This window comes from Myodes glareolus, chromosome 22, assembly GCF_982192425.1.
Source record: "Myodes glareolus chromosome 22, mMyoGla1.1, whole genome shotgun sequence".
In the NCBI taxonomy this organism is placed as follows: domain Eukaryota; kingdom Metazoa; phylum Chordata; class Mammalia; order Rodentia; family Cricetidae; genus Myodes; species Myodes glareolus.
In genome coordinates, this window is record NC_142047.1 from 11,465,214 (window position 1) to 11,489,724 (window position 24,511).

Consider the following 24,511-nt stretch of genomic DNA (forward strand, 5'->3'; position numbering starts at 1 on the left):
GGCTGGATCAAGTAATTAATGTTCATGTGTGGACAGAATTGGAAATGGATTCTCCCTGAAGTCTTCAGAAAAGAGCTCAGCTTGGTTGGCTCAACTTTGGCCTCGTGGAACACTGAGCACAGAGCCATGTAGCCTGCCTGTGTTAAAGTGCTAATTTTTTCAGATTTATTTTACTATGTATACAATGTTCTGCCTGCATGTGTCCCTGCAGGCCAGAAGAGGGCACCAGGTCTCATTACAGGTGGTTGTGAGCCATCATGTGATTGCCGGGAATTGAACTCAGGACCTCTGGAAGAGCAATTCTCTTACTCACTGAGTCATCTCTCCAGCCCCACTATTTTTTAAAAATGATATGTTTTATTTAATATAGGCTGAACCTCAATCAGATTAATTCTATTCATTTATTTGTGTGTATGTGCCTGTGTGGGTTCTTGTGAAGGTCAGAGGAAACTTGTGGGAGTCATTCTCTTTTTCCACCATGTAGGTCCCAGGGATCAAAATCAGGTTGTTAGCCTTTAGTCCGTGTGTGTGTGTGTGTGTGTGTGTGTGTGTGTGTGTGTGTGTGTGGTGTGCTCATGTGCTCTGTGCATAGGTGTGTGCACAGGTGTGTGCTCTGTGCACAGGTGTAGGGTATGCTTTGTGTATACAGGTGTGTGCTGTGTGCTGTGTGCACAGGTGTGGGGTGTGCTGTGTGCACAGGTGTGGGGTGTGCTGTGTGCACAGGTGTGGGGTGTGCTGTGTGCACAGGTGTGGGGTGTGCTGTGTGCACAGGTGTGGGGTGTGCTGTGTGCACAGGCGTGGGGTGTGCTCTGTGCACAGGTGTGGGTGTGTTCTGTGCACAGGTGTGGGGTATGCTTTGTGTATACAGGTGTGTGCTGTGTGCTGTGTGCACAGGTGTGGGTGTGCTGTGTGCACAGGTGTGGTGTGCTGTGTGCACAGGTGTGGGGTGTGCTGTGTGCACAGGTGTGGGGTGTGCTGTGTGCACAGGTGTGGGGTGTGCTGTGTGCACAGGTGTGGGGTGTGCTGTGTGCACAGGTGTGGGGTGTGCTGTGTGCACAGGTGTGGTCCCTCCATGCAGAGACCAGAGCAGGACTTGGGGTGCCCTTCTCTAGTTCCTCTCTATCTACTTGAGACAGGGTCTCTTGGAGCCTAAAGCTCATGGTTTTGAGTCAGCATCTGCCTGTCTCTGCCTGCTAATACAGGAACTACAGCAGAGCCGTAATGCTCTAGGTTTTGTTGTTACTGTTTTTTTTAGTGTGTGTGTGCGCATGCACATGGGGATTTTCAGGTCCTCAAGTTTGCACAGCAAATGCTTTTATCCACGGAGCCATCTTCCCATCTCCCCTGCCAAGATGTTTTGTTGTTGTTGTTGTTTTGAAGACAGGGTTTCTCTGTAGCTTTGGAGCCTGTTCTGGAACTCATTTTGTAGACCAGGGTGGCCTCAAACTCACAGAGATCTGCCTGTCTCTGTCTCCTAAGTGGTGGGATTAAAAGCGTGCATTCCCTCCACTGGTTCTATGGCCGGGTTGTTGGATATGAACATCCCCCACGTCAGTTCATCACCAGCTGGTGGTGCTGTTTGGGGAGGTTTTGGAACTCCCCCCTCCCTGCCAGTTGACCCTCTAGATAAGGGGGGCTGCTAGGGGTGAGTCCCATTTCCTGTACTGCCAGCTCCCTTGGGGTGGATGGATGCGATCAGTCAGTCTCCTGCTCCTGCAGCAATGTGTCCCTGCTGGACTGTATCCCTCTGAAACTGAACCAAAATAAACACCTTCTCTCCCAAAGTTCCTTCTGCTGGGTCAGCAACAAGACCCACTGCCCACTGTGTCCGAGCTTCTGCACCACAAGGTCAGAGCCTTTGCCAGTTCCCCGCCACCTTCTCGTGGCACCGCCCACTGTGTCCAAGGTCCAAGTAGCTTCCTGAGCATCTGCAACACAAGCTCAGAACCTTCGCTAGCCCCACCCCCTTTTCTCATGGCCTCTTTCAGTTTAGACTGCATCTAAGAACCTGATTGTGCCAGTGCCACACAGAAGGGCCATCAGTTTCCCCAAATCCTGCAGAGTGGCAGTGTGGAGGAACTTCCCACAATGTGCAGTGACCTCATGGGAGAGCCCAAGACAACACGTGCATTCCTGACTTGGCAGGAATCTTACAGTGTTGGTGTGAAACACCTGAGGTGATCACCCAGGGCCTTCACCTCATATTCCGGTCAGCATGCAGAATAAACTTAAGACAGAGTGGGAAGCTAACCTTAGAGACTAAAGGACACCACTCTCAGCAGGACATGGTGGCACGCCTTTAATCCTAGCGCTCAGCAGCTGGGGCAGGTGGTTCTCTGTTAGTTGAGTCCAGCCTGTGGCCTCACAGACATAGTGAGTTCCCAGATAGCCAGAGCTACATAGAGACCCAGTCACAACCAACCAACTAGCCAAACAAACAACAAAAGTCTGATTCAAAATAAATCCAGCTTGGCATGGTGGCCAGGTTTCTAATGCTAGCACGCAGGAAGCAGAGGTACTCAGATTTCTGTGAGTTTAAGCTAGTCTGGTCTGGAATAGCAAGCTCCAGGCCAGCTAGGGCTGCAGAGCAAAAGCCAGAAAAGAAAAATAAGAAAGAGAAAAAAAGAAAAGAAATCCCAGCACTCAGGAGGCAGAGGCCGGCAGATCTTTGTGAGCTCAAGACTAGCCTGGTGTACATAGTGTGGTCGACATAGGACAGCCAAGGCTACACAGAGAAACCCTGTCTTGAAAAACAAAACAAAACAAACAAAAACCAATGAAAACAAGAAAAATTTACCAGTTAGTATAAAAGATTGAAAATTTCAAGAAGAAATGAAACGGGAGAGAGCTGGAGAGATGGCTCAGTGGCTATGCACACTTACTCGAGGCATGCGAGTCACGTGGTCACACGTAAATTAATAAAAATGAATTAATTTAAGTTATGAGCTAGTTAGAAACATGCCTAAGCTACCATAATTAGTAATAAGTCTCTGTGTTGTGATTTGGGAGCTGGCAGGAGGAACAGAAAAGTCTGCCTACAGTTGGCGCCCATGTTGGCTGCCAGATGCGTTTATCTAATTATTCTTTACCAGTAAAAACTCAGGAATCAGATATGTGGTAAGCACCTGAATGATTAGAGAAGTTACCAGTCACCTCTTTTCTCTCCATCCTTCTCTAAGACCCACTCTACTACTTCCTGTCTCTCTATCTGTTCTCAGTCCTCCAATCCTCCAAAACCTCTATGGTTAATTTTAGTCAGTCAGTAGTTTAGCTCCACCCTCTGTTTCAAAGCAAAGTTTTGACAGTCTTGGAAGTGTCAGAATGCAATAAAGTATCACACAGCACTTCCTGCTCCTGTGAAGGACCCGCTTTTGGGTCTCAGCATCTATACTGGGCAGTTCACAACCGCCTATAACTCCAGTTCCTGGGCATATGACTTCCTCCTTGGACACCAGGCACACATGTGGTGCACAGGCCTACACGGTTTCTCTGTGTAGTCCTGGCTGTCCTGGAACTCATTCTGTAGACCAGGCTGGCCTTGGCCTCAGAGATGCACCTACAGGGATTAAAGGTGTGTGCTGTGACCACCCGGTTTGCGTCCCTAGAATTGTTAGCACTAAAATAAAAGAACCAGCAACAGAACTGAGATGAGAGCTGGCAGCCTGCTCTGCTGCAGATCAGAGCCTCACATGGAATAAACGGCGACACTGCTCCTTTCGGGACGAAGGGAGCACTGGACATCCTGCCAAAATTTAGAAATATTGGGAGCCCAACACCACTCACAGTGCTCGGGAGGCAGAGGCAGGGGGATCCCTTTAAGTTCTGGGCCAGCCTGGACTACAGAGTGAGTTCCAGGATGGCTCCGACTACATACAGAGATTGTCTCAAAAAAATCAAAATAAATAAGTTAATTAATTAAAAAATAAAAAATTAAAGAATAAAGGGAGAGATGCCAGCAAATAAGAAAGAAAGAAGGATGGAGGTTGTGGGAGGACAAGGATGGAGCCCGAGGACTCTAACTCTCTCAGTTGCTCACACTGTCTCCTCCTCTTCTCTATGCAAAGGAACACAATTCTGTTTCAAAGGAGGAGGCTCTGATGCTACCCGGGCTCTCTGATGATGGGGTCTCTCTCTCTTGAGAGCCATCAGAACTCTTGGAGATTTTTTACTTTATATACATATATATTTTTTGAGACAGGGTTTCTCTGTAGCTTTGGAGCCTGTTCTGGAACTTGCTCTGTAGACCAAGAACTGTGGTCTTGAACTCACAGAGATCTGCCTGCCTCTGCCTCCCAAGTGCTAGGATTAAAGGTGTGTGCCACCACCACCCAGCTCAGAGATTTCTTAAAATTACTTTTATTCAAGTGTAAGTGTGTATGTGTGTAAGTGTGTGTGTGTGTGTGTGTGTGTGTGTGTGTGTTTTAGAGGGCAGAGGAGGTGGGGAGCAGGCTGCCATACCGCACATATAAGAGGGAGGAAACAACTCTTAGCAACTGAATTCAGGTCAGTCAGGCTTGGCGGCAAGTGCTGGCCCTGTGGCCAGCCTGCCTCTTTATAAAGACTGGGGCCCTAGCTAGTTCAGGACAGTAACTAAGGTCAGATTAATGCAGGCCCTCAACCTACCTCTTCCCACTGAGCTGTCTCCACAGATTCGACACCCTTCTGATGTGGGTCAGATCCTACCTCTTCTCTCTGGATCCTGGGGGTGTCTCCCTACTCAAGGGCCAAGTCAGCTCAGTGGGACCCCATGTGGTTCCTACTCCCTGCTTCACTCCTTCCTACCTCTTGGGGCTTTTGGGCGCAGGCTGGTCTCAGCCCAGGGCTCCTTTTCCCTCTGAGAACACACAACTCATTGTGCTGCTGACTTCAAAGACGGGGCGGGAGTGCAGGGCTCTCCTCTGTAAGGTGCTGCATCCCTTTGGCTGGAGGGTAAATGCTTACACAGATGCAAGAATGAGGACAAGGACAGGGGTCCCTCAGACAACTCTGCTGTCAGTCCAAGCCCACCCCACCCCTCCACCAAGTCTACAGCTTGCCTTACCCTTAGCAATCTTGATATCCAGGGCTGTTCGGATCAGAGCCATGAGGGTGGAGTTGAAGTGCACTGTGTTGTCGTCTGCCACAGGAAGATCCATCCGCAGGAGTCTCTACAGAAAACCCCAGGTGAGGACAGTCATTCTTGGGCCCTACCAGCATCTTGCAAGCAAATTCCAACCCAGGGAGACCCAGGAAGAACTCTGAAGCTGGGGCCACTCTCCCTGTGGTCACCTAAGCCAGTGCAGAATTTCTCTGACCCCACTCCTCTCCAGGGCTTTCCACAGGATTGACTCCACCCCATCCCTCTCTTTTACCTCTTTTCTGTTTTTGAAGACAGGATTTTGCTAATAGCACAGGCTGTCCTTGGAACTTATGGCAATCCTCCTGTCTTGGCTTCCTGAGCAGCTGGGATGCCAGAGCATGCCACCACTTCTAGCCCAAGCTGGTTTTTTTCTGTTTTAAATCCCACCTTTGGGACCTGAGGCCTAGGGGTTCAGATTTTTGCCCTGCCCCAGAGTACTTCTCGAAGGCTCCCTCTTATGTCCACCCAAAGAGAAAGAGCAGAAGGCAGATGTCAGCAGCGTGTGCGTGCAGCAGCCTCGCAGTGGGGTCCACGACCACAGCCGCCGCTCCCCGCCCCCACCCCCTGCTCAGCCCACAATGGGCAGATGATGGGCACCCAGCCCCAGCATTCCATCCTCAGAAGCGGCAGGCACCTCCCCACGCAGGCCCCTTGTGGACATGCAGCGAGGCCTACACAGAGCGGTACAAATGGGCACATGCAGACAGAATCTCGAGACTCATTCATAGCTCCATGGGAAGTGACTGTTGGGGCTTGCCAGATCATGGCTGCCTGTGCAGTAGCAGGGAGAAGGGGCTAGGACATTCCTGAGGCCCAGGGAAGGAATTCTGTGTCCCAGGCGAGGGTTCTGCCTGCTCAGTGGCTTGGGCAGGAGGATGTTGGACTCTGAGGTTTCACCAGGGGATACACAGAGATAGTACAGAGGCAGTAAACCAAGAATAGGGTAGGAAGTAGGGTGCTGGGGTGGGGCAGGGAGGAGGCAGTAGATAAATGTAGCCGAGGGCACTGTGTCCCGCTGGGCAGGTGTGCACTGTACTGTGTTAAACATGACCCAGCTTTTGCTTGCACAGTGGGTAAGGGTCTCCTCTGTAACAAAATTTTCCAGCAGACAGTGTTCTGTGTTAAATGTGCTATTTTAAATGTGCACAAAGTTGCCTTAGGGAGTCATGGTGGCTTTATCCAGACATCAGGTTGGGGAGTTACAAAAGGGACACTTGTGGGAAGAGGCTTAGATCTGAGAAGGATAGGGAAGCAGTCACACCAGGCTTGGAGGAGCACTGGAAGGAGAGGGGGGCAAGATGGATGGGAAGGTTGGGCTATGGAGTCACTTCTGGGGCATGGGGTTTGAAGGTCTTCCCTGGCCACCTTGAGGATGAACTGAGGGAGCAGATGTCCTTCAGGGAGAGAATCTTCCGGGGGAGATTCCAGGACAGAAGTTTAGAGGAGCGGGGGTCTCCTCGCTCCCTCGGCTGGCATACACCCCCACCCACCCCCAGAACCCTCCAAGGCTGCATGCAAGGCCTGATTGGTGCACCACGTTCGGGGTGGGGGCAGTGGCAGCCCTCCTGCTTGCTCTGAAACAATGGAGTTGAGAGGCATGTTGGGGCATCTTGGGTAGAGGGTGGCATGGGGAGACATCTCCAGGGCAAGGGAGGATGGGGGACTCAGTTGTGGGAGGTGTCAGATCTCCTGGGCCCTAAGTCAGAGATCAGCTTCAGATGTGTGTGGGGAGGTCAGGGTTTAAGGGCTCAAGGCACAGAACTGTCTGGCTTGGGCCTGAGGCATGCGATTTTGAAAGGGCAGAGATGTACAATTTGGCTCCCTGGGGTGGGGGTGGGGGTGGGGTGTCACGTGGGTGCTAGGGGATTGGAGCACTCCCTCCCCCTCCCCGTTGCTTGTTGGCCAAAATGGAGTCTCAGAACACTTAGACACTCATCAGAAAGGACACAGTGCGCTGCCGAGAGTCAAAGGATGCTCACGACTCAGTTACTTGAGAAAAGAAAAAAAGAAAAAAGAAGAGGGTGTCGGCAGAAGACTCGCTGGGTGTTGTGGTCAGCACTGAAAAGTCCCCAGCTCTGGGACATCGGTGTTGGCAAAGATAGACTACCTTGTAAGCCACTCTGGCCGGGCACTTCTTCCCCAGACCCAGGGGTGGGGACATGTGCCTCAGCATCTGATACATGTCCGGGTAAGGCATGCGACCCCTGGCAGCAACAAAAACAAAAAACAGGAGGGGGTGGGTGGGGCGGAGAACCAAAAGGGTGGGGGGAGAGGCGGAGAAGAAACAGAAAAAGAAAAAAAGAAAAAAACCAAAAAACAAAAAAACCACACGAGCCGAAAAAATAGAGAAAGAGGCAGAGAACGATAAAATAGATGTTTCAAATAAATGGAAAAGAGGAGAAAAAAATGGAAGAAAAGGGAATTAAAAATGATTATTCCACTGCTTACAAGCAGGCAGAGAGAGAGAGAAAAGAGAAACAGTCAGATTCCACTTGGGCTCCAGGCTGTGGCTCAGGTGGTGCGGAGCTGAGGGGCCGAGTATTCTGGCTGGGCTGAGGCTGGTCTCTGAGGGGCCTGGGTGAGGACGAGGGGCTAGGGCAGGGCATGGGGGTGGGAAGGGGGCTGGAGGCTTCAGGAGGCAGGGAGTGGTGGAGGAGAGAGTGGGGGTAGGGAAATGCAAAATTACAACTCCCCCAAGGGATGCATCTGATTTGGGGGTGTCATTGAGACCACGGGATGGGCAGCTTCAGCTAAGAGCAAGCACAGATGTTCAGAGGGAACAGAGGTAATGTCCCATGCTTCGTGGAGTCTGCATGGCCGCATTCTGGAGGCTAAGAGTTTGCTAGTGTAATGCAAGAGAGAGAGATGGCTCTGTTTTTGAGAAATATATATATATATTAAAAATGATTCCACTTGGGCTCCAGGCTGTGGCTCAGGTGGTGCGGAGCTGAGGGGCTCCTTTTTCTCCCCAACTTGCTATTTGGTCATGGCATTTTGTCTCAGCAATACAAACCCTAAGACATATGCTAAAGTGTTTCGAGGGCCCTGATATTTGATCAATTTGCTAAATAATTCTAGGGCCACCATTTCAGCAGAGAGCATAATAAAACAGCAGCGTGCCGGATAGTTTTATGTTCGCTTGACATAGCTTTGGCATCAGCTCCTGCCTCCAGGTTTCTGCCCTGACTTCCTTCAATAATGGACTATGATGTGGAAGTGAAAGCCAAATAAACCCTTTCCTCCCCAACTTGCTTTCGGTCATGGGGCTTTTTCGCTGCAATAGAAACCCTGACTAAGATAAACTAGTAAATGTCTGTTGAGACAAAACTCCTGGTCAAGAGAACACTTCCCATGTAGGGTGAAAAGCTCACGTTCCAGCTAGGCCAGGCCAACCAAGTGGTGAAGGGACCTTTCTGTAGGAAGGTGGGCTCACTGTGAACTATGCTTAAGCCATCACCTAGACTAACAATAGTTTACTGTTACTAGAAACTTCTAATGGGCCACATATCTGGCTAAGTTTGGGGGAGGCGTGTAACAAAGAGGGGAAATTGTGAGAAACATCATTTGTCTGTTGAAGGTAGTTAGCCTGGCAAGGGCTCATGTTTTCTGGATCTTCCTTGTCCTTTGCACAACTGGCGACTCACAGCAGTGTGTGAAGTAGAGTTGCCCCCAATGGGATGAAAGAGCCACTACCTGTGTCAGGGACAAGAGACAGAAGCAACCTGGGATCAGATGTGCTTGCTAGACTGGTTGGGCCTTGTTGCATGCTTTGTTTCATTAGCATGTTCCTTTGTGGGACACGGATTATTCTTTGTTTCTAACTTCTGGAAGACAGGTCTCAAAAGTCTCTCACTTCAAAAGGGGGTCAGGAGCATTCAACTAGGTAACAGTTGGAGCATTCCTTCTATGCTTCTAACCTAAGGATCCTTGTCCCAAGAGTGCCATTGGGAAAAGGCCAGTTGGGCGGACTTAAGCTCATCCCACATCCCCAGTCAGGAGAGCAATGAACACACAGAATGAAGGCAGATTCAAAGGCAACCCAAAGAGAAGCACGATCCCCACCCCCTCACCGGAAGAGGAGCATGAGCGCCTGGAAGAAGGTCCGGAAGTTATTGTGCTCAGTGATTTGGAACTCGTCCTTGTCCTCCCCATCAATGCCGATGTTGCCAAACACCTGGAGAGTTGGAGGGTGACGACTGGGGCGGTCACAGGGACCCTGGCTCCCTCTGAGGCAGGCTCCCCTCCCGCAGCCCTGGTACCCCAAGGGTGCGGGATCACCTGCATCCCGATGATGGCGTAGATGAAGAAGAGCATGGCGATCAAGAGACAGACATATGGTAGGGCCTGGAGGGAAGGAAGATGGTGAGGAAGGGTGCCAGACAGCTTGCCCAGACTGTCCTCAGAGTCAAGCCATCACGTGCCCCTGGCTGCTAGGGTCTGTGATGAGGCCCTGCAGACACTAAGTACAGACGTTAGCCCAGGGTCCTGCTTTAACCACTTTCAGTCTTGTTTTCTCATTTCGCCCAGAGTTAGGGATCTGCTCTGGCTTGGACCAGCAGCAGGAGCAGCCGCTTTGGCTCACCTTGAAGGACTGCACGAAGGTCCAGAGGAGAATGCGGATGGTGTAACCCTGCCGGAGGAGTTTGATGAGTTGGGCGGCACGGAAGAGATGGAGAAAGTTCAGGTTGATGAAGTTATTCTGAGGAGACGAGGAAGAAAGGTGACCATCCACCCACCCTGCGGAGCTTAGAGTAGTCAACACTCACAGAGGCCCCTACATGAAGCCAACCAATAGGAAAAAAAAGCAAGCCACACCCCAAGTAAGGAGGGAGAGGAGAGAAAGCACTGTTAATGCAATAGAGCAGGGGGGACATAAAAAAGCGGGGGGGGGGTAGGGGAGGCGGGTGGGGAAGGAAGAGATATCAACTCAAAAGCTTATGTCCACCCAGCCAGGCCCACTCACAAGTTGGGGGGAAGTAGAGGGGAGGGGAGGAGGAGGAGAAAGGAACAGGATCAGGAAGGAAATAACAAAAGAGTACGGAAAAGAAAATAATACATCCGAATCATCCAATCAGGAAAAAAATCGAGATGGTTTTTATTTCTCCCAACAACCAAATGCACTGAGACGGTAAGACACAAGCGGGTCAAGTTGTAGAACCCAGCACAAGAGTAGGAAGCATAGACAGGGGCGGGGTGGGGGAAGGGCGTCAGCACATGCAGGCCTAGGGGGCAAGTGCGGTTCCAAGGCATGTTAAGCTTGGGGCCAGAAATGCATCTGTCCTGGGACTCACCGGGCACCCTGCCCTACCCTGCCCTGCCCTGCCCTGCCGAGCTACCCACCCGCTCCTGCCCGCCCTGACCTCACCCCACGGCCCAGAGAAGGAGCGGCTGGAGCCAATGGGGAGAAGGGGAAGGGCATCTTTTCTTACCCCCTTGGCAAGCGGGAATGGGGAGGACTGGAGGGAGCTGGGGCTGTTTGGCTGGAGGGTGAGTCCTCGTTGCCCGCTGAGTCGGAGAAGATGCACTAGGGACCCTTTTTCCCCCTCTCAGGGATGGCTTCTCAGCTTCTGGGGCTGGGTGGTGTCTCTGGACCAGGCCTGCGGGAAGCAGGAAGGTCTCAACTCCCAGGGCCAGTGAGCTCTGATCAGCCCAGGACCCACCAAGGGGCCAGTGCTGGGAGGTGGGGGATGAAGCTATCCTTGGCCCCAGGATTTCCCTAAATGGACCCTTCCTGTCCTCCAAACCCAGGTCTAGTCGCTGCCTCTGCGGCCTCCCACCCAGGCTGTAATCGAGGAGAGGCTGGCTGGAAACTGTGGGCAATGCACAGGACTCTCCAGGGGGCTTCAGGTGAGGCTGGTGAAGGTGGGAACTGACCCAATATAGCCAATGAAAGTACTTTGTTGGGCCTGAGCTTTTTTTTTTAAAATAAGTGACTAATTTTAAAAATCAGATTTTGCCCACCATTCTGGCTTTTTGGCTCCCCAAGCCTCTCATAGCTGAGCCCTGGAGTCCAGCTCCATGCTCTCCAGTTTCCTAATCTCTTGGATCACTGGCACACAGAGCATTTGAGTTTTCTGCCTGGGGACCATGTAGTGGTCACAACCTGGAGGCAGGAGGGCCAGAGGCTTCCTGGTGCCCCAGTCTAAGGATTTGTAGGCATCCTGGATACAGGTCATGAGGCAAGCCCGAATGAGGGCTAATGATAAAAGGTGCTTGCTTGTGGAAGTGAGTGGCTTTGACAACAGCTTCCTTCCTGTTGTTGACAAGTCCCTATTTGCACAATGGATCATTTATTTATTGCAACAGGGTTATGCTATCACCCAGGCTGATCTTGAAATTTGAGGTCTTCCTGCCTCTGACTCCCAAATGCTGGGATTACAGCGGGCATCTCTCTCTTTTTCGGGCAGTGAATGATGTGTTTAACCTGCCTCCCAGAGGCTTCTCGTTGTTGAAACTGTGCCTTGAGCTAGCTATGGCTTGGAAACTGAGAGGCAGTGACTGGAGTTTGAAGAATTTCTGAGGCTGGTAAGAGGCCTCTGGGATAAATGACTTGTCCCTAGGACTTCCGGGATGGGGAATAAGCCTTGGGCTCCTACATTAGGACACTGTTGGGTCTAACCACTGTGAGCCTGCAGACCTAGCTAAGAGTCACCCACCGTGCCCCACTGACCTGAACCTAGTCCTGCCTGGCCACCAGTTCCGCTGGGGATGGGACCACTAATCAAGAAGTATTCCTAACCTGTCCCCTCAACCCTCCAGAGAACAAGCCATCCCTTCAACGGGGCAGATCATAACATGTGGGCTCGGCCAAACATGCAGAGGCAGGGGTTCTCAGGAGCAGCTTGGGGGCGAACTGGCACATGCAGAAGCAGGGATCTGGCAGCTGCTAAGCATGCTCACACATGAGGGAGGAGGGGTAGGGACTGGAGAAGTCAGGGGTCTTAGGCCTCATCTGCTCCTCCAGTTCTTCCTGGGTCTGCATGGAGTCCTGATAGCACACAGAATTCCCAAGGGAGTCCTTTCTACACAAACTCCACCCTGTGCTCCAGGCTGAGCAGCAGCGGAGGATGCAGGCTCAGGTGTGTGGGGTATCCTGGACCTTGTGTTCCCTTCCAGTGACAAGCTCAAGGGCAGGTGTCCCTTGGATTTGCAAAAAGACATGGGCACCACGTACTTCATATTCCAAGTCCTCACTACCTGCCATGTGCTTCTCTCCCAGCCCTTCCCTCAGAACCCAGGCCCCTAACTGGGGTTCTTCAGGGGCATCCATAGGGTGCCTCAGACTGGCTAGAGGTGCTCTCCCCATAGCCCTGGTCTCCTCCCAATCCTAACTCCCATCGCTAGCTTCCCAAAGACACCCAGCTCTACCCCTCCCCGGGCCCTGCACAGGGCTCTCCTGCCACCTCTACCTCCCTTGGCTTCCTGGCAATCTTGTCCAGTCTGTCCCAGAAGTGCCCGATTCAGATCCTCCAGATCTATTCACTGCTCAGGATGAAGCCTAGATGCCCAGTCCCTTTGTCTTTCTGAACCAGCCTGTCTCTCTGCTGTATCCAAATCCTCTCACTTGCAGACCCTGACCTATGCATACTCTTCCTGGCCACAGGGCTGGGGGCCCAGAATGCCTTGCTAATGCTGCCTATTCTTCCAGCAGTGCAGTTACAGTTTCAAGTCAAATCAACCAAAGTCCACCTCCTCCTACTTCACAGTAGCCAAGCAGAACGGCAATGGAGTCTACAACGTGCTCCTTTTTCAGTGGCACCTAACAGGGCCCCACTGGTGTCTGTGCATGAATGCGTGTTTACTGCGGGCACGCCACTGGAGGTCCTTCAGTGTGTCTCCATGGAGGTCGGCAGACGGGCAGGGATGGGGAATCACAGCTACTAAGGGTTGTGAACGGCAGGAAATGTGGTGGGAGTAGACGCGGAGCACACACGGGGCTATGTGTGTGGGAATGCACATGCACGCTGCGATCCTGAGGTTAATATTAGATGTCTTTGCTGATTCATATGCCACTCCTCCCCCCAGCAGGATTTTATAGTTTCTCTGTAGCTTTGGAGCCTATTCTGGAGCTTGCTCTGTAGACCAGGCTGGCCTTGGACTCAGAGATCCACCTACCTCTGCCTCCCAAGTGCAGGGATTAAAGGTGTATGCCACCACCGCCCAGCTTTTTTTTTTTTTTTAACTTAAATCTGGGACGGGGTTACTGTAGCTCTGGTGGGACTGAAACGTGCTATGTAGAACAAGCTGGCCTCAAGCAGCAATCTTCTAGCCTTAACTTCCTGAACTCTGAGATCACAGTTCCGCGCCACCACTGTGTCAGCTCTGGGATGGTTCAGAGTTAAGGGATGTGAGTGGGGTGGAGAAGGGTCACACCCTGGGGTCCTAGAGGAGGAAGAATATTCCTTTCTTGGCAAGGACGCAACCCTTTGGAGCCAAAGCCCAATCCAGAGTCCAATAAAAAACCAACCAGAAGGAGCTTTAGAAAAGGGGGGGGAGAGGGCAAGAGACAGAGGCGGGGTGGGCGGGGCATGCAGTGCAGTCACAGTTAATGTAAGGCATTTACACTTCAGAAAGAGGTAACACCAACCAGATTCTAGATGCAGATGTTGGAGATGGAGGGGGAGCGGGCGGGGAGGGAGCAGTTGGGGAGGCGATTCAGCGTTTTGTTTTCTTTTTTAAATTTAATTTTTTAGGTGGATTTGTAACCAGTGCCAAAAACCAATGGGTTTCGGTTCCGGGCAGGGAGTGTGGTGGCGGTGGCTGTGGCGGTGGTAGTGGGTTGGGACGTAAGTCATTGGTGTATGGACACACAGACCACGTCATGGGTGAACAAATGGATTTCATAGTGCATTTTGATTGGATGAGTTTTTCAGACGGCGTTGAGCCAATATACAGTTTAAACAGCAGGCATGGAAAGAGACAAGACAAGAAACACAGTCATTATCCATCGCGCATGGGCAAACCCGCCCCCAGCTAGATCTGGGCAGGACATTAAAGCCCAGGGCTGTGCTAGCATCTTAGCCTCTCTACCCAGAGGGAACTAACTGCCTTCCTGCTCTCCTAGCTCAGCTTGGCTCTAGCCTTAAGGATAGTGGCCTTACCTGGGTCCCAGACAGGGGCTACCAGCACCTAATGCAGGGTGAGGACAGGTCATATGCCTATCCAACATCTTCCCCTCAAAACGATGGTGTCTTAGGGCAGCTTCACTGCACCAAAGCAGACACATGGAGATAATAACAATGGTAATAATAATAGCCACTGGGAACTGAATTTTGTGGCAGGTTTTGTGCCAAGCACTTCAGAAGGTTGACTTTTGTGTGTACTACTGTGGCTAGGTGCAGGGTCTCCCACAAGCAAACCCAGAGCTCTACCACTGAGCCACACACCCAGACCCTCACCGGTGGGTGGGGAAGGATCTGAGGCATGTGCTCTGCCATGCCCCTAACCCTCACTGTAGGATTGTAGGCAGGGGCTCTACCATTTAATTGCACTTCTAGCCCACTTCCTTTAATTTTTTAAAATTAAAGTTATTATTTTGTGTGCCTTTGTGGGTCCCAGGGATTGAACTTCGGTAACTTAGTTTTGAATGAGAATGGCTCCCATTGGCTCATATATTTGAATACTTGGTTTCCAGTTGGTGGGACTGTTTGAAAAGGATTAGGAAGGGTGGCCTTGTTGGAGGAGGTGTATTGCCAGGTTGGGGGGGGGGGGGTTGCGGTTTCAAAAGTCCATGTCCTTCCTAGGCAGCTCCTGCTCCCTTCCCTCTGTGTGCCTCATGTACGTTCTCGGCTACGTCTCCAGCTCTGTGTCTATGTGCTGCTCCCGTGCTTCCTCCACGATGATCGTGAACTCTACTTCTGGAGCCGTAAGCCCTCACTTAAATGTCTCTTTTACAGTTGCCTTGGTTACGGTGTCTCTTCACATCAGTAGAAAAGTAATTTAAGTCAGGTAGTCAGGCTTGGTGGCGAGCGCACCTTAACCCTGGAGCCCTCTTGATGGCCCCTAACTGTTATTATCTATTCTCCCTCTACAGCAGAAGCCCTCTGCGGCAGGCACTCTGTGTGCCTGCTGCTTTGTCTTGCTCTTTTTGCTCTGTCTCTAGCACCTATAGCGCCGCTGCAAACAGCAGGTGCTCAATATGTGTCTGCGCAAGTCATGTGTGGAATTGATGAGTTTATCCCTGCTGCTTAAGAGATGATCTGACAAGAGCCAACTGGGTGGTTGGGAGGGCTGTTTGGCTATTATAATGGTCTAGTGTCTCTGAATTGACTTCTGTGTGTCACCATCCTACTTGCTAGAGAAAGCAGTCAGGATGAATCCTAAGGATGTCTTATTGGCAACTCCAAGTTTCACCCAGCTCCTTCCACCTGCTCTGCTGGGGTGCAGAACCTCCTCCCAACCTCTAAACCACAGGGATATCGCTCAAGGCTGTCCTCACCCTCCCTCCTGAAGGCCCTAGAGGGACACCATCTCAAGGCTGCCCTGACCCTCCCTTCTGAAGGCCCTAGAAGTGCCAGCCTTACAGAAGTGGGAAATGGTTGAGTCTGTTCTGGGGTTTCCAGAGCTGGCAGGAATCAATCAAGCCTTGGGTGACCTCTGGCCTCCTGGTGCTGGGGTCAGTTTCCTGCTGTGTGGACTGAGACAGCTCACTCCCATCCATCCCATGCAGGACTTCTTTCCTTCCCCCATTTCTTCTAGGTCTGCAAGGGGCACTGGTGGGCGAGGACGAGGGAGACAGGGCCTCTCCCCACTGTGCTTTGCTGGCTGCTACTCTGGTCTGTTCCAGTCCTTCCCACTTAGGCATGGTGTTTCCCTGGGTGGCTGGGCATTTGGGTGTCCTTGAATGCCTCCCCTGGACAGTGTTCTCGCTCATCATTCCTCCAGTCCAACCCTTTGAGACAATTCTTCTCTGCTCTGAGCCCAGACCTTCAATGGTACTCAGTTCATATGAGGTGTTTGGTACAATAGTCTCAATGTGTTTTTGTTTTTGAATATTGTTATGGGGTGAGGAGACCAATCTGGGGTCTTACACAGGTCAAGCCAACACTCTGCTGCTGTGCCACACTCCCGTCCGGTTATTATTATTCTCATTGTCATTGGAGGCAGAACCCACCCCGCAATTGGCCCTGGGCATTGATGGTTTGCTTTTTGCCTTCTCGTCCCTGGATCTCCTACTTAGTCTCCTGAAGGGTTCCAAGCCTGAGCTTACTGGCTCATGGACAAGGACAAGGTCTTGGAGAACTCTGCGACCCTGGATTTACTTAAAAAGGGGTAAGGACAATGTGTCCTGAGAGCCCTATTTGGAATCCCTGGGTCTGGGGGAGGGCTGTATTCCAGGAACTACTCTAAGGCCTTGATAGTGCTATTCCCATTATGGCCAGCAGGGGGCAGTGGAACCCAACCTTGTGAACAGGTTGGAGCAGTAGCTCAGTTCTATTTGCCTTTAAATGTATGAATTCTCAAAGCAGTGAACTGTATTGCTTGTCCTATGTCACACTCTTTATCCGTCATTCACCAACCACCAGGCAGGGAAGCACACTGTTCATTCCTGGCCTATGTCCTGGCTTTGGACACACCCATCTCCCCTCATTGAGACCTTAAGGGACTATCTGTGCACCCCAAAACCATCACCCAGGCAACTCCACACTCATTTCCCGTCTCACGCTGTGCACCTGAAGCCCAGCTCTGATCATAGCCCACTGTGTCCCCCGGAACTGCTGCTTCCGGACACCTTTCCTGCCACCGCCCACTACTCCAGCCTGAGTCACCCAGAAAGAAGCTGGTAGGAGACTTACCCCAAACTCGGTGACGAGGATGTCTGTGATGCTGCTCAGAACAGACACAAAGTTGAAGATGTTCCAGGCATCACGGAAATAATTCTGAAATAGGGACCCACAAGACGGAAATGCTAACAGAGGTCTCCGTGCCCTCACTCCCCAAGGCCAGAAGGGGCATGTGAGGGCAGGACAGAGGTGTGGAGAGTGACTCCATGTCATGGAACCCTCTGTTCCCGAGTCCTGGTCCTTTACAGCTTGCCCCAGAGGGGATGTGGGGACCTGCCTCTGCTTGTCAAGCCCCCAGGACATCACTGAATTCCTGAAAGACACTCGAAGTGGTGACCAGTAAGCGATCCTCAATCTCTGCCTCTCTCTCTCTCCCTCCCTCCCTCTCTCCTCCCCTCTTGCATGCACCCATGGGTGTGGAGGCTAGTGGAGGCTAAAGGTCAAGTTAGGCATTGTTCCTCGAGAGACATCCATCTTGTTTTTTTGACACAGGGTCTCCTGCTCATCTGGAGCTCACTGATTCAGTTAGGCTGGCCGGCCAGGGAGCCCCAGGGATCCTCCTGACTCTGCCTCCCTCATTACAGATGTGTACCATCACGCGTGGCTTTTTAAATGACTTTTAAAAGATGAATTATCATGTGTGTATGTGGGTGTCTGACTCCCTGGGGTTGGAGCTAAGGCAGCTGGGTGGGTGGGGGCTCCATGTGGTGCTCGGGATCAAATTCAGGTCCCAAGCTTGCACAGTTTACAGACGACACCCATCTTCCTGGCCCTGACTCCCGACTCTCCTAACCCTATGCCAGCTGACTATTCCAGGTGGTGGCTGGATCCCCAAGTAACTAGGAGGCAAAACTCCTCCCTGATGAGTGAAACAGAAGCCTCTGTTGATAGCAGCCTTGGATTTGGGGCATGTGTGTCCCTGTGACCGCTCCTGACTGACCCATGTCCCAGCTGTGTACTGGCTCAAGAGGGGCATCACAGGCTGAACTCTATTCCGTGTTCTCTGGCGATAGTCAGAGCCTCAAATCTCCAGAGACCTCTGCTCCAACAAAAAACTCCATGTGAGTAACTTTTCCCTTGACCTTCAGGCCGTCCTTCCTCCTCTCCTCACTGGGAAGGCTCCGGAGTTCCAGGTCATCAGCTCGTGAATGTGCACAGAGCAAGGCAAGGACTGGCAGTGATAGCAGGAGATGCTCAGCAGGTGAGTGCTGGGTACACTTGCCTGGAGGGAATTCAGGTCCCCATGGCACTTCTGGTATTTGGGCCTACCCTTGCCCTCCTACACCATCACGGGCTTTCTTTACTTCTCCATGGTCAGGGCCTGGCAGAAGTTCCTAATTAATAGATAGCCCCTGGGTGCTCAATACTCCACCTCCTGCCTGAGATCAGTGCAGTCAACTGTGCTCTCTGCTGCCACCTGGAGGCCTCAGGTGGAATGGCGCCTCAGGCACTGCCCAATTGAGACACTTTCCACAGGGGGCAGTGGAGTCCTTGTCCTTGACTCCTCTCCTCTCCTGCCCATTTTGGGAGTCACCTCCCAAGTAGGTTCCCTGCATTAAATCCTCACCTCAGACTCGGCTTCTGAGGAAGACTCAACGAAGACAACTTCTAGGTGTCTGGCCACGGATCTTACTAAGCTAAGGATCTGTCACCTGAATGTCACATGAGGAATTTCTAGTTTTCTGTAAAAGGCTGTGGAGCCTCAACCCTAGCACTGTGGAAGACTGGCTGAGAAGAAGGCAGCTCCTCTCAGTTGCAGGAGGCCAATGCTCCAGCTCTGGTTTCAGAAGTGCCAACCAGTGCAAAGATAAGGAGGGATTGGGTGGTGTCCACTCAGTTGGAAAGGACTTGAACCCATGTTGGGTTAAGCTGGGAGCTGACAACTTCCTGTGACCACTGAGACTCATTCTCCACCACTCTCCTGTGCAGCACACCCCACAGGAGCCATGGGACTTCTCGATTGTGCTATCTGCCTGCAGACGCCTAGCAGGCACACAGCTCAGGGCCCCATTGCTCAGGCTGTGCCTAACGGAGCCTTCTGGGAATACTCATTTAAAAATACAAGTTTGAAGCCAGCTGTGATGGTGCATGCCTTTAATTCCAGAACTCTGGAGGCAGAGGTAGTTTCAATCCACTCAGGGCTACACAGAGAGACCTTGTCTCAAAAAAGACCAAAACAAAAGAAAAGGTCCACTCAGATTAACAAAAGCTGATTTAGAGATTTACTCCTAACTACTTACGGCTTTGCTAACTGTTCAACCCCAGGCTTCTAGAAAGTTTAGATAAGTAACAATATATGTTGGATAAATAAGATATATTTGATAAAGTTTATAAATTCCTAAGGTCTACTCAAGGTTACAGTAACATCTGTCTAGTGTGGTGATACTTTGTTTGTGCTCTAGCAAATAAAACTTGCCTGAAGATCAGAGGGCCGAGGTAGTCACTAGTTAACCACAGAGGTCTGAAAGTCTGTATAGAGAGATAGGCAGAAGTGATATGGCTGGGCGGAGAGAGGAATATAAGGTGGGAGGAGACAGGCACTCGGTCCCTTTTTTGGCTGAGGAGTCAGCCAGGTAAGAGTCAGCTGCGGCTGCTCCTTTGTCTCTGATCTGTCAGCATTTGCCCCATATCTGACTCTGGGTTTTAATTATTAAGACCAATTAGAACTCATGCAGCAATTGGTGCCTAACACTAAGGCATGAGTTCACGAAAGAGCCGTGTGCCCGGGGCTTTGCTGGCACAGGCTGGAGCTGCACGTGGAGGCTCCCACTGGGGTCACCGTCCCTGCTGGCTAGATTTTCTTTTCTTTTTCCCCCAAGCCCCTGAGTAAGCTTGGGATTTTCCTGTTACAGCCTCTCTACAACAGTCTCCACCTACCACCCAAACTCCAGAAGCACCTGGGCTCCAAATGCCACAGAACTTCCCCGACCTAGAATGACCTAGAAGCTCCTGCCACATGTGCTTCTTCTGCACAATCCTGTGTGCATTTTCCAGACAGCTGGCTCCCTCTTGCTTCCCTAGAACCCTCTCCTCTGGCTGCCACTCTCAGCACACGGCTACCCGCTAACAGCTGCAGCTGTCCTCAGCCAGACTGTGACCGCCTGTGCTCTCCCTCAGATGTGCTACACCTCACAGTTCACCGTCCTTGTCAGCAGGTTTGGTGAGACGACTGGGAATTCTTAAAGGGAGGAATTCATTAAAAGAGAGAGTTTTTTCCCACATTAAAAAATGGGAAACACTATTCCTATGGAGGGAGGAGTTAGGTCCTTGTATGATAATATGCTGGACGGTCTGAAAATGAAACAATTTACATGAGAGGATAAATAATTTAGGTAAGATTTATGTAATGTCAATTATAAACATTATCAGTTTTATTGATTTATTGGGAAGTGATGTGGGATTTCTCTCTGTATGCTGTGAATACCACTGGTTAATAAAGAAACTGTCTTGAGCCCATGATAGGGTAGAATAGAGACAGGCAGGGAAAACTAAACTGAATGCTGGGAGAAAGGAGGCAGAGTCAGAGAGAAGTCATGGAGCCACTGCCAGAGACAGACCTGCTGAAACTTTGCTGGTCGGTCATAACCTTGTGGTGATGCACAGATTAATAATTAATTAAATATCATTATCAAAACATTAATTTATTAATAATAAATTAATAAAGATGGGTTAAACTAAGATGTAAGAGTTAGCAAATAAGAAATTAGAGCTAATGGTCCAAGCAGTGATTTAAATAGTATGGTTTGTGTGTGATTATTTCGGGAGTCTGGGCAGCTGGAAAACGAACAAGCGGCCTCCTTACAACAGGTATACCTGTACAAATTAAGACTGACAATGCTCCAGCATATGTCTCTGGCAAATGAAACAGTTTTTTGCTTATTACAATATAAAGCATATTACAGGTATACCATATAATCCTACAGGCAAGCAATTATAGAAGATCAAATTGAACTCTAAAGGATATGTTAAATAAACATAAAAAGATAATAAAGACCCCCAGATATAGATTGTATAATTCTTTAACTTTGAATTTTCTAAATGCTAATGAAAAGGAACAACAGCAGTGGAGAGACAGTGGATAGTAGAAAAAACTATGAAATTAAATCAGCCTTTAAAGATGTACTGACCTCAGAATGGAAACCAAGATATGTGTTACATTGGAGAGGGATTTTGCTTTTGTTTCTACAGGAGAAGAGAAGGTATGGACACCATCAAAGTTGATAAATGTTCAATTTGAACAAGAGAGATCTCTTAATTAGAAGAGATGATAGTTCATCAGATCAAGAGAGATCTCTTAATTAGTTCATCAATCAGTGTGACCATTCAATGTAAAATAACTTATATGACTAACAAATGCTTCTCATTTGACCAGATATAACTTCCCAAAAGGGAACCTTCCCAAAGTCAGGGTTGGGCAAGGGTTGTCTTTTTATCTTTTCAGAAGAATAAAGACATCCAGCTAAGGAATCTGAAGACCACTGGACAAATGAGACATCTGAAGAAAAAGGACAAATCATTCAGAAAAAAAGCATACCAAGAAAAAGAGTAAATTGGCCTATTGGTATATCACGTTTCCAAGAGGATGAAATTTCATGACTGCAGGCCAGAAGAGGGCACCAGACCTCATTACAGATGGTTGTGAGCCACCATGTGGTTGCTGGGAACTGAACTCAGGACCTTTGGAAGAGCAGGCAATGCTCTTAACCACTGAGCCATCTTTCCAGCCCGAGGATGAAATTTAATAAATCTTCCCAAATGTTTGTTTCTGCTATTCTCTACAGACATTTAATGGAAATGGTCTTTCTGTAGTCCCAATCCAATTAAAAATTAAAGCTGGCTTTGGAATTGGAATGTGACTCACTCCTTTTCTAAACCCAAGCATGCTTGTTAAAGTAAAATCGAAAATCTCTGTCTCATGTCAGAAGAGTCACCTGATATGGGACAGAAAAAAAAAACAAAATTAGGAATTACTCTATTGCTACTAATCTCATAATCCTTTGGTTTTATTTTGACTCTTTGGAACTTTTTCATAAGCCATGAATGAATATTATCTCAAAATTTATAGGATTAATATATCTGTATGTATTTTAAACATTTTTGTCATGTTATTAATGGTCATATAGAGTACTAATTCTAGAAAATGACTCCCTCTAGCTTTCTGTATGTGATCTTGGTTTGAGGTTTAATTCCTAGGTAACTAGGAAATAAGTTTTTATACTATGGATGTACATAACAAATATTGATCTTTTAACCTCTTTGAGATCCACTGCATATGACATTTAAAATGTTTTTCTGCAGGGAACCATGACCACCTAACAGTAACCTTTTAAGTCTCCAAAAGGAGGAAAGGAGCCCACAATGACGATTCCACCAGGACTATGATAACTAAGCTGAAAAACACCACCTAAAGATTGGCTTCGGGGGCTGGAGAGATGGCTCAGAGGTTAGGAGCATTGCCTGCTCTTCCAAAGGTCCTGAGTTCAATTCCCAGCAACCACATGGTGGCTCACAACCATCTGTAATGGGGTCTGGTGCCCTCTTCTGGCCTGCAGGCATACACACGGACAGAATATTGTGTACATAATAAATAAATAAATAAATAAATATTAAAAAAAAAAAGATTGCCTTCGGACTACAAACTGCTCAGAACAGTTTCGAGGTGGCTAGCTGAGATGATCCAGCCTAACAGATTACTCTAGCAGGACTTGGGACATTCCCAGTATGCAGAGACTGGACAACAAATGATATAGTGACCTCTCCCAGGACTTGACAATTAACCTAAACTTTTCCTTTCAGGTCACCTAAAGATGCCATTGCCCCAGAAAGCAGGAAGTATTTTAAGAACATGAATCCCACTTTCCCGAGAGGTGGGGTGGGTGGTTTTTGGTTGTTCAGTGAGTTATGAATATTTGTCATTGTTTTGTGGAATTGGTTACAAATTGTTATTGGTAATGGTTAGGAAAAAAGATGAACAAAGGAGTTTAGATACAGGGTTCTCATTTTGAAAAGAAGAAAGGGGGATATAGATATGATAGGATATAAGGGTAGATTATTGAGCCTACTCTGAATAAAAAAAGGGGGATATAGAAATAGGATAAAAAGGTAGATTATTTTTTAAAATATTTATTTATTTATTTATGATGTATACAATATTCTGTCTGTGTATATGCCTGCAGGGCAGAAGAGGGCACTAGACATCATTACAGATGATTGTGAGCCACCATGTGGTTGCTGGGAATTGAACTCAAGACCTTTAGAAGAGCAGGCAATGCTCTTAACTGCTGAGCCATTTCTCCAGCCCAAAAGGTAGATTATTGAATCTACTTTTAAGCCAAAAAAAGCAACCACTAGTTTTAAATATTTTACACTGGTATGGATTTTTGTATATTGATACATATTTAAGGTTATTTTTGTTAAAACATTCTGTATATACATTTCTAATCTTGATCAAGGTATTGTATCTATACAGCTCATTGAACAATGGAATGGAAATTTCTACTCCTTGAAAGTTATTATTACCAACTATTTAGGATAATAAGAAAATGCAAGTTAGTAAATAGTCACCTAGTACAATTGAACTTGTAGTCATATTAGGTATGTTTTCAAGGTCAAACATATTTTAGATAGATAGATTGTCTTCAAACATTTCAGAGATCTACAGAATATGGCATTTAAATTAATAAGGACAATGAGACACTTTCTGCTTCTGGCAGCACCAATCTGCTTCAGAGAAGAGGACTGAAAAAACTCCATATGGACTTTACTTTCTTTGTGGTAAAAGTTAGCCACTGGGCAAGAAAGTGCCCTTGCCTCAATTGCTGACAGTATGCTGTCCAATTTGGACAAACAGGACACAAAAGAAAGTGACTGTCGAACTTTGCCAAGACAAGTAATGACAGTCCCTTGGAATATCCTGCTTCACAGAAAAGTCTGTCAAATATGATAGGCCTGTCGGCCAAAGACGGATGCCCAACACTGCAGAGGACCTTTGGGTGACTGCCCAGGCAGCCAGCTGTTTTGTCATTTTTCACATTTTTTTTTGGAAGTTCCTTGCTTACATTTCTTGCTTACTCAGGTAATATTATTTCCTTCTTGGGTATCCAAGGGAGTTGAAAACGTTACAGTTTTCCTTGTTACAAGTTCAGAAAAAGAATAACTCACTAAAGAGGTGTGGCCTTGTTGGAGTAGGTGTGACATTATTGGAGGAAGTGTGTCATTGTGGGGAGTGGGCTTTGAGTTCTCCTATTTTCAAACTACTCTGAGAGTCACAGGCCATTTTCTGTGGTCTTCTGATTAAGGTGTAGCCAGCACCATGTCTACCTGCATGCCACCATGCTTCCCGCCACAATAATAATGGGCTAAATCTCTGAACTGTAAGGAGGCCACCTCAATTAAATGTTTTCTTTATAAGACTTGCCGTGGTCATAGTGTCTCTTCAAAGCAATAGAAACCCTACCTAAGACATCCCAGGTGGTCCAGCCTCACAGACTGCTCCAATAAGACCTACACTTCTCTAACCCCAGATAGTCTTGAGAGCCTGGATAGTCAGTGAAACGACCTGTTCTTCTCGGCCTTGGCCAACATCCCAACTTTCTTGGGTACCTAACAA

At 49.0% G+C, this 24,511-nt stretch overlaps 1 protein-coding gene across 1 annotated transcript in view; it reads right to left on the reverse strand.

Moving 5' to 3' along the window:
* Positions 1 to 4,866: 4,866 nt before the first annotated feature.
* The window catches only part of LOC148118413 (voltage-dependent P/Q-type calcium channel subunit alpha-1A-like), a 55,253-nt gene continuing 35,608 nt past the window's right edge, over positions 4,867 to 24,511 (reverse strand). Inside the window, 7 exon segments of the mRNA XM_087900627.1 lie at positions 4,867 to 4,922; positions 5,042 to 5,147; positions 7,227 to 7,323; positions 9,190 to 9,293; positions 9,398 to 9,463; positions 9,702 to 9,818; positions 16,915 to 16,998. Coding sequence (XP_087756753.1) covers positions 4,867 to 4,922; positions 5,042 to 5,147; positions 7,227 to 7,323; positions 9,190 to 9,293; positions 9,398 to 9,463; positions 9,702 to 9,818; positions 16,915 to 16,998 — 630 coding nt within the window.